The sequence below is a fragment of the Myxocyprinus asiaticus genome, chromosome 11 (assembly GCF_019703515.2).
Source record: "Myxocyprinus asiaticus isolate MX2 ecotype Aquarium Trade chromosome 11, UBuf_Myxa_2, whole genome shotgun sequence".
Taxonomy (NCBI): Eukaryota; Metazoa; Chordata; class Actinopteri; order Cypriniformes; family Catostomidae; genus Myxocyprinus; species Myxocyprinus asiaticus.
This window is the reverse complement of record NC_059354.1, coordinates 41,453,660-41,463,656: the sequence shown is the minus strand read 5'-3', so window position 1 is coordinate 41,463,656 and position 9,997 is coordinate 41,453,660. Positions and strand designations below refer to the sequence as shown.

Below are 9,997 nucleotides of genomic sequence, written 5' to 3'. Positions count from 1 at the left end.
TACAATGCGACGTCCACACAAATAACTCCTGATGGTCTTGCTTACATTTTGATGACCATGTCTAATCAAGTGTCCATGAGTCTCTTTGAGGGCCTCATGCAAACTGATTCTCCTATCCAAGTATCACAAGTGGTGGATTCTCTGAGCGAGGCTGTGCAATCTCTGTACTCAATAATGCCTGTTGAAGGAAGACAATACCTCAATATCACTCTCTACCACATGGAGACAATGTCCTCTGTCCTTAATGACACCAGCACCTTTGGTGATGTAGAGGGAGCAGTATCTCAGATAGTCAATTCTGTCAATGGACTTCTGGCCATGGTGCCACATGTTAATACCACCTCCTCAGGCAGCATTATTGGTGACCTGGAACAGAACCTGAAGACAATCCTAATGATCCTCCAAGGGGATGAAATCCCCCTCACTAAAACAGCTGACATTACCCAACAGCTGCTGTACACCATTCAGAACTTCATCTCGATGGGCAACAGTAGCATGGAGTTGGATCTCACGCAAATGGTGCTGGGGGCTGTTAGCATGAATATTGGAGATCTGTTGCTGATGAATAACACAAACTGGACAGACAAGTAAGTTTCTTTGAGGTCCTTCCCCAGAACAAGCTATGGCTGGTTCTTTCCCTTCTGAAGTTTTCCAGTTTTTGCCGTTTATTGCTGGTTTGGTACTGCTCTAGCTGGTAGACCAGAATAGCCATGTTGTTCACCAGGAAAAATGGTCAACTAACATGGTCTTTCTGTTGATGCTTGTTGACCATGGAACTCTTGGTTATGCTAGTAAATAAACCCAGTGGGGACACCACCAAACCAGCATCCAAAACAAAACCTATGTTGGTTACCAGCAATGCTGGTCTTTTCAAAAGGTTTGGTTATGAGCTTATAACAATGCCTATTTTTTTCTTGTTCATTGTAAACCTATTACTTTGCTCTCATATTTTCAGCCAGCATAGCATTTAGCCTGAATATAGTAAATTATTAGTTCTTCAAAGAAATAGTGTTCACAACTCTGAAAAGAACACAAATTATCATATTGCATTGTAGAACAATATGATTAAGTTGATCCCGCTAAAAATGCTAAATAATAAGTTTTGGTTAGTTAATTAGACTTTGTTTTTATGTTTACTTAGGCTGCCTTTGATGCTGGCAAATGTTGCTGACAGTCTTCCAGATGATCTACAGTATTCTTCTCCTATTAAGACCATCATGAGAAGTTTGGCCAATGAATCTCAAGGTACATAAATCAATTGAGAAAATGTACTGACCTATAACACTGTTCATTCAGGGGTTTTATTTCCACAGTCGCTTATGCAGAATAGATACCCACAGTTATAAATAGCGCATGTGAGTATTTATCATCCAGCTGTATGAATACATAATTATATCTATGCATAATTTACATTTGTTTAGCTCAGGAAACAAAAATTATGTTATGCACTGTAAATATTTCAGACCCCCGATTATTCCACTGAATAAATTACATTCATACTCTTGCTATGAAATAATGTATGTTGCTTTATGTGCTTGTCACTGCAAAGATTTGTTAGTTTTCATAGCGATTCTATGAACAATTGGTTTAAAGTCTGCTTTTCTCAGCCTGGAGGCATGTGGCCAAACTATATGAGAAAGTCTTTCTGCACCTTATTAAATCCCATTACTGCAGTAGAATCACTTCTGCAGCCTGTGCTGTTTAAAATATCAAATGTTTTCAAAAGTTTTGGCTCTTTGCTCTGCTTTTGGTGATCCCCAGTACTTTGTGTTATATTAGCCTATTTGCTTTTTGAGTTTGCTTAAATATATCATCCTGCTGTGCTCTAGGATGCACCATTTTTGGTTTCTTTGAAGTTCCACTTTTTCATGTTCCTTGTATGCAGCAAATTTTCATTGATAAGATGCTCATTAAGTCTTTCTTTTGGCTTTTATATTTGTTAATATGTTTTAATAATGCCATTGTCTTGTTGTGCATTTAATTTCCCCATAAGTGTCAGATCTTTTTAATAGCTGGAGGTGTTGCAGACTGTAAGAGCTGTCAGATCTAAATCAGCACATGGCGCCATTAAGCTTTCAATGTCTCTTTTCTAAATCATTTGCGCTTGCTTCACTGTGATTCTGGTCTGAAAGTGGAGTTAGGTTTAAGTAATGATGCCTGTGGGGAATTTAAGTTGCTTTAGCTATGTGAAAGTTGATCTTTGTTTTCTCTTTTCCATGTCTTTCTGCTCTCTGCAGAAAATCTGCATCTTCTACTGCAAGTGCTAAACACTGCCTTTGAATTTGTCTCAACCAACTGGGTGAATGACAGTTCAGGCCTGATACTGGACCGCCTGTTTACTCAGGTGAGAGTATTGATAGTTGACATATAAACTGAGCTTAATTTAATGAATAGTTAATCCAAAAAATTTTGTCAATATTTACTCACACTTGTGTTGTTCCTAAATGCAGTTATTATTTCTGTGGAAAACAAAAGGAGGAATTCTGAAGAATGTACACACTCCTCTTTTCCACATTGCAAAAAAAAAAAAAGTATTTTTGTCTTGTTTTCCAGTAAAAATATCTAAACATTCTTAAAACAAGCTAAATTTACTTGAGAAGCAAAATGACAAGATATTTTGACTTGTTTTTAGACAAGTCTAAAAAAAATATAGTAATGTTTAAACTATTTGCCAATGGGATAAGACAAGGAATTTTTTTTGTTTCCAAACCAAAAGAAATTATCTATATATAACATATATATGTATATATATATATATATATATAGGTCACTAATTAAATTCTTCCTATTCACTGCCATTTAACACAAACACAATGTGGTCTGAGAGCTGCACTTTATATGTATCATGCCAGGTTTCATGGCGTTGATTTCCATGTGTGGCATAGGCAAATATGGCACCAATCTGAAAATGTGGAACAGAGAATGTGCAGAGGAAAGGAACCTTTAGTGAATAACAGGTTAAATTTTAGTTTAGTTGATTTTCAGCACTCTGGACTGTAAGTTTTACTGTGCGATGTTTTCTTGATGTTGTAGGTGTGTGCTCTTGAAAATATGGCCTCTGTGCAGCTGATCAGCCAGGCTCTGTCTCTTGGCCCCAGGCTGCTATGTGGCACCGTTGTCCCCACATTCCAGGCCCTCCATGTGCTCACAACCAGTGTGGTGAACAAAAGCATCGACATCTATGATCTGATTTTCCAGACATTTGTTGGAGACCCCAGCACTTATAACACTAAAGTGGACTGGTACTGCTTTTTAAAATAACATTTAAATACCTCAATATGAAATCAAAATTCACCCTGTTTAGTTGTTTAATATATGTTCCTTGTCTTGTTGTGCTTGATTTATCAAGGGAAAAAAAAAAATGTTTCAAAACATCAATCAAGACGTAATAACTTGCTCTGCCTCTGAAATGACTTTCCTTTTTGGCTGACGTCACAAATCCCTATTACATTTCAGCCTCTCCCCTCCAACCACCTGGATCAATTCTGTTTTGTAACAGCCACTTCACAAGCCAGTCAATTTACAATGGATAAAATCAAGTCCCACCATATATTTATTTTTCATTAGATATCCTAGTTTGCTCTAAAACACATCAAATTATGGAAGTAAAATGGATTGCGAATGGCTTTTCACTATGACTTCATTCATTGTTGGTTTTTGGCTCAAAGTTATTTGAGAAACCTGCACAAACAAATGTAAATGGTTATTAGAATGGTTGTAAATCATTATTAAAGCTTTCCTTAAGCATTTTTACTTCTCATGTTTTACTTCTCTTTTTCCTCTTTTGTTTAGGACCTCAACCCTCTCTCAAATTGTTGGCTTCGATGTCAAAACTCTGAGAACTCTTAACATCAACATCACATCTCCAGGTGTGTATCACTGTCCCTTCCAGCACAAGGACAGCAGAAACATCAATGTTCTACAGCCATCAGATGGTGGTCTAATCACTCTTTTTCAAACCTATGTGCTCATGCCTGCTCCCTCACTTGTCTTTTGTCTTGCATTTTGACAGCTGAAGTTAAAGTATCAGAGCTGCTGAAAAACACCACTCTATTTGTTCAGGATGTCGAGCAATACACCAGCATGCCCCCTCTTGCTATTCAGGCTCTGCTGGAGTCCCCTCTACCCAGCAGCAACATGCAGGTACAGCACAACTCTGTCCCCCATGCATACTGTACATCAAAGCAGCTCTCAAAAGATATGTCTAATAAAAGAAGATTTCACACAGTGTGAGGCAGTAACAGGAAAATATGAGAGAAACAGAAATAAATTGAATGACACTTTTTGTTGTCATTTCCCATCCCCTTAGTCAGAGGAGGATGGGCTCCCCCTGCTGAGTCTTGGTTCCTCCCATCCCAAGGTCCAATCTAAACATCTTAGGGAGTTTTCCTTGTGAAGACTTTAAATGTATGTCTTTTTCCCCGTTGTGAAGTCATGGAGCCAAAATTAAATAAAAAAAAAAGTACATTTATTAAATCTTTTTGTTATCAAACATAGGAGAGAAAGTGACATTTTAATTATAATGATGTTATGCTATGGTCTTCTCTGCCTTTCCCATCTTTCTCTTTTTCTTCCTGAACTTTCTTAGTCTCACTCAGTCTTTCTCATCTTTCTCTGAAGGAATACATTTGCATGGTGTATTTAAGCATGCCATAGCAGTTTAAAATATCTTCCCCTCCCCTCATAATGGAAAATACACATCTCAACTTACACATGCAACACATGCAACTAGTGTACTGTAAGAGCTTACACATACAACCTATATAAAGCTTACATATGCAACCTTGACAGCTTACACATGCAACCTATATCCATCTTTAAACCTTCAACAATACATGGACTGCCCCACACGTCATGATAAAATATTGGACTTATGTTATGGGACAGTAAGGGATGCATATAGAACTTTGTGCTGATCATAATGCAGTTTTCCTTCAACCATTATATAAGCCCGTGCTGAAGAGAGAAAGACCAGTCACCAGATCGGTTCAAAGATGGACTGATGAGAACATTTCATGTCTACAAGGGTGCTTTGAATGTACTGACTGGGAAATGTTTAAAGACTGTTGCACTGATAATGATGAGTTGGCTAATGTAGTTAGTTCCTGTATTTATTTTTGTGAAGAACTAGTGATTACTAGAAATAATGTAAATTTTTACCCGAACAATAAGCCTTGAGTGACAAAATCTTTAAAATATGTCTTTTGGACAAGAAACAAGTAAATAGGGAGGTGAAACAGGAAATTATATTTTAGCAAAGCTAAAATATAAGACTTCAGTGGAAGAGAAGCTCACTAATGGCAGTATTAAGTCAGCTTAGAGAGGAATAAAAGCTATGGCAGGGATAAAAAGTAAGGAATCAGTAGAAATTAGGTCTGTTAATTTTATGACTGAAAATGTAGACATGGCAAGTAAGTTGAATGATTTTTATTTGATAAACAGAACTTTAGTGATGAGTGTTCCCAGATTTGTTCTGTGGTTAAAACACAAGATCAGGTTACGACTGATAAGGTTTTAGTTATTAGAGTTTTACAAACTATCCCAAAGAATAAAAGCTTAGGACCAGATAAAGTTAGTGGAAGGGTTTTAAAAAGTTGTGCTGTCAATTGTGTGACATCAGTCATTTTATTTTTCAAACTTCTCTACACCTTCAGAAAGTTCCTGCTGTGTGGAAAAAAGCTACCATTGTTCCTATACCAAAGAAAGCTAATGCTAGACAAATGAATGATTTTAGACCTGTCTCTCACGTCATTGTTATGTGGATAAAACTGTACAACTGTAACATTGTTTTACAGATATTTTATCAAATCAGTCTTAACTTTTGCAATCATCTGTTGGCTTTATGGAAAAAATAAAGGTAGAGCGCAGTTGCTGAGAATTGTTAATCTGGGATTAGGTTTTACAGGTGTAAGGCAGATAAGTTTGTCTACTATATGTGAAAAACAGACTCTTAAGAAGGCACTTACTATACTAAATGATTCCACTCACATCCTTCAATCAGAATTTGAAATCCTTCCTTCAGGTCGGCGATACAGAGCTCCTAAGTTTAGGACTGCAAGAGCTCCAAGATATTTTCTAGTAAATGCTGTGTCAGTTGTTAATGTTTATCTGAGGTAGGGGATGATAGTAAGAAAGTGATTTATATAATGGTTATTATATGGTGCTGTATTACTTATTTTTATTTTAAGGTTGTGGTTTGTCTCTGTCTTATTCATTTTTTATTTTTCATATTGTTTGTATGTACTGTAGGTGTTTGTCATCAGATGCTGTAACAGAAATTGCCCTTTGAAGGGACAATAAATATTTACTACTACTATATAAAGCTTACATATCAACCTTGACTTACACACTAGGCTATAGACATGCCTTGACTTAGACAACATAACATAAAGACATAAGTTTAATAATGTAATACAAATGATCAATAATGCTACTAAATGATTATGAATACCAATAATGATCAACAACACTGATCAGCATGAAAATGTTAGCCTACACCTTATCATTGTTGCCTTTGGCTTGCTCATTGAGGGATGCAGGGCACAATTCTTCATAAAAATGCTTTTAAACAATACATATTATGAAAATACTATTCGAATAAATTGGGAAATACAACACCAGTGAAAAGTTTGGACTCAACAATGCATTTTTACAACTATTTTCCACTTTTTGTAATAAATGGTGAAGTCATGAAAACTATCAAATAACAAATTTAATGACCAAAAATATGAAAGAAATCAAAGCTATCTTATATTTTAGCTTCATTAAAGTAGCTACCCTTTGCATAGGTTACAGCTCTGCACACTCTGTACATTCTCTCAACCAGCTTCATGAGGTGTCAGCTGGGATGTTTTTTAAATAATACTGAAAGAGTTCCAAAGCTTAGCTCTTATTTGACCTGATAATTCAAGCTAGTAGCATTCTAGGCTGTTGTGAAGTCTCTGTGAATATCTTTGAGAGAGTAAAATTCTCGCAGCAGTCTCAGTTTGTCCTCTCTCGCCATAGATCTTGACATGTTTGGCAAACCTGTATCAGTGCACAGACCCGTTGTCTCTGGGACTGCACCCGACAGGGCAGATGATCTTCAGCGCTTTCTGTAATCTGTCAGAGAGTGAATGGTACAGCATGGTAATTCTCCTGGTTCGCCACGTGGACACGAAGGCCATTTTGTTTAAGGTACAAAAGTCTTGTCTCTGTTGTATTAAATCAAATATATGCAATAACTTACTTGCTATGAATCAAAATATTAATGACATTTCTTATGCTAAGAAATCTCATTTGCCATATAGATCATCCAAAAATAATATTTTGGTCAAAACTATTGATTTTCATTTCTTTCTTTATTTTCTTCTTTTTTTTAATATATATAAGCAATTTTTTCCATTGAATTTATAGCACAAAATATATAATCATAATTCAAAACTAAATTGTGATTATATACCATTACTTTTATTTTGGTCATACCACCCCACCCTACCTTAGATTGTGGTGTTCTCTTCTTGTCTTAACACTACTAAATTCTCTTGCAGCTGATGTTATCCAAAGAAATTCAGGATTTGGTGGCACTCATGCTACAGATGGTCCAGTTCCTGACAGAAGTGATGCAAAGGCTGGTACCTGCCCTGAACAAACTGCAAGAGTACCTTGCAACCATTGGAGATCTAAACCTGGTGGCCAACCAAGAGTTCCACAGTGTGAGTTATCCCAAAGAAGATTTTTACTTTTATTTTTAAATCAGCCCTGTTTAAAACTGTTGTGTGTAATTTTTTCTATGTTAAAATTCTTTCTCCTATTCCAGCTTAATATACACAACTATAAGTAAGCTGTTCAAAGATCATGAAAAGTCTAAACACTGTCGCACTGAGGCTCTATCAAAATATTGCTCAGTTTGATTTAGCAGCTCAACTGCCCGACAATGCGACATTGACTCAACCAGTGGCATAGGTCTGGGGCAGGACTGTGTTTTTGCGACCATTAGCAGACGGGGGGAGTGTTTGGGAAAGCTATTTGGAAATTATCATTTCATTTTTGCAAATGGTTTGGTGGTGCACCACGTTTGGTGGTGCTAGTGGCACAGAAATTCCACACTTCAGCCCTAACATTGTTACTTTGGTAAAATTGGTAATCTCACCAAGCACTTCCACAAACGTTTAATTTTCTCTCTCCTTCAGCTGGTAAGAGGAAAGCGATCCACCATGTCTAGCAGAGCAACCTTCAACACCATCTCTCGAGCCTTGTGCAAAAACGGCATCCTTACGCTTTTCGCCATCACTAAACTTCCAATTGCAACTGAGACTGATCCCTCTGTCCAGGCAGACCACAAGAGAGAAGAACTCATTCAGAAGTTTAAAATCCCTCATGATGCCAGTATGAAAGCACTTTCTCAGCACAGAGTTAAATGTGCAATAAAGCAATATGATAATGAACTTTCTAGAATCTGCTTATGGCATTTGGAGATGAAATGCTGTTGTCAGGCTTAATACACTTCTCATGTCCTGCTGTGCAGGTCCCTTCTGTATGAACCTCTACTTGGATATGGTAAACACCACAGGGGGTGCAGTGGCATGGGCATTCCTCAAACCCATGCTGTTAGGACAGGTCCTTTACTCACCAGACACACCTCTGACCAGAGAAATCATGAGAAAGGTATTGGTTTAAAATACTCCTTCAATAAACATTGACATCTAGACTGCATTTACACTGTCTGCCAATTTACGATTTTTCACTGATATCTGGCACAGATTGTTACCAGTACATGGTCATTTACTCTATTCATTTGGTTGACACTTGTATCCAAAGCAATGTACAGTGTATTGAAGATATACATTTTATTAATAAATGCATTTAGAGGTTCTGTGACAAATAATCAATTTCTGTCACTCTTTTCCATCATGATCTATTTTTATCCATTACATTTGTTTTAATTTCCCAGATAAGACAAGTTATACATAAGATTATTGCATTAAAAAAGTGCAGTTTTCTCACCATCACTTGGCGGAGATCTCTCTCTCTCTCTCTCTCTCTCTCTCTCTCTCTCTCTCTCGTACACATACACACAGACAGAAAGAGAAAGTAAAGCCGCATCTCCATTTATACAACATAAAGATGATTAAAATGCACTAGCTTTAAATGTATTTCATTCTTGTCTTGTTTCTGTCAACATGACGAGGAGCACTATGAAATATTTGTCACTGTTTGGTAAAATTTGGTATACAGTATAACGGAAAAATTTTCAGTTAATGCAACCTCTACGTGCATTTTCTGCTAACGAACCCTTGGCCTTGTAATTGCTAGTGCCAGGCTTTACCATTTAAGGCTATAAGAACAAAGACTGGATTTTGAGTATACGTGTAATCAGCAAAAAAGTACGGTCCTAAATTCGGACCCACTTTATAATAGGTGTCTTAAACTACTATGTACTTATTCATATGATACAATGTACTTATTATGTGCATATGTATTGTTGCATTGTACTTAAATTTAAAGTACCTGCATTTAATTATATCTGTAGTTACATCTGTAGTTACACTATTTAAATAACCTTACCCCTAACCCTAATCACAGCTCTAACCCAAATTGTACCCTTACCCCTACCCCTGCTCCTAAACCTACCCATACCTCAACCTCAGTAGCAGTAAGTGTAAATCTTGTGAGAATTTTGCAGAACAACACGTAGTTGCACAATAAATGCATTGTATTGTATGTATTTTGATGTTAGTACATAGTAGTAACATCAAAATAGTACATAGTTTTTTTAAATGCTCATAAATGCACATGTGTAGGCCCTGTAACTGTATACCTACTAAAATATTGTGATTACTAGAAATAATGTAAATTTTTACTCGAACAATAAGCCTTGAGTGACAAAATCTTTAAAATATGTCTTTTGGACAAGAAACAAGTAAATAGGGAGGTGAAACAGGAAATTAGGAGAGCAAAGCTAAAATAAAAGACTTCAGTGGAAGAGAAGCTCACTAATGGCAGTATTAAGTCAGTC

At 36.6% G+C, this 9,997-nt stretch overlaps 1 protein-coding gene across 1 annotated transcript in view; it reads left to right on the top strand.

The window, feature by feature from the left end:
* Positions 1–2,324: 2,324 nt before the first annotated feature.
* The window catches only part of LOC127448475 (glucosylceramide transporter ABCA12-like), a 45,848-nt gene continuing 38,175 nt past the window's right edge, over positions 2,325–9,997 (top strand). The window contains exons 1-8 of the mRNA XM_051711019.1: positions 2,325–2,344; positions 3,034–3,242; positions 3,793–3,869; positions 4,013–4,143; positions 7,006–7,176; positions 7,530–7,694; positions 8,172–8,367; positions 8,507–8,646. Of these exons, the coding sequence (XP_051566979.1) occupies positions 3,052–3,242; positions 3,793–3,869; positions 4,013–4,143; positions 7,006–7,176; positions 7,530–7,694; positions 8,172–8,367; positions 8,507–8,646 (1,071 nt within the window). The 5' untranslated portion in view covers positions 2,325–2,344; positions 3,034–3,051. The remainder of the gene's footprint in view (positions 2,345–3,033; positions 3,243–3,792; positions 3,870–4,012; positions 4,144–7,005; positions 7,177–7,529; positions 7,695–8,171; positions 8,368–8,506; positions 8,647–9,997) is intronic.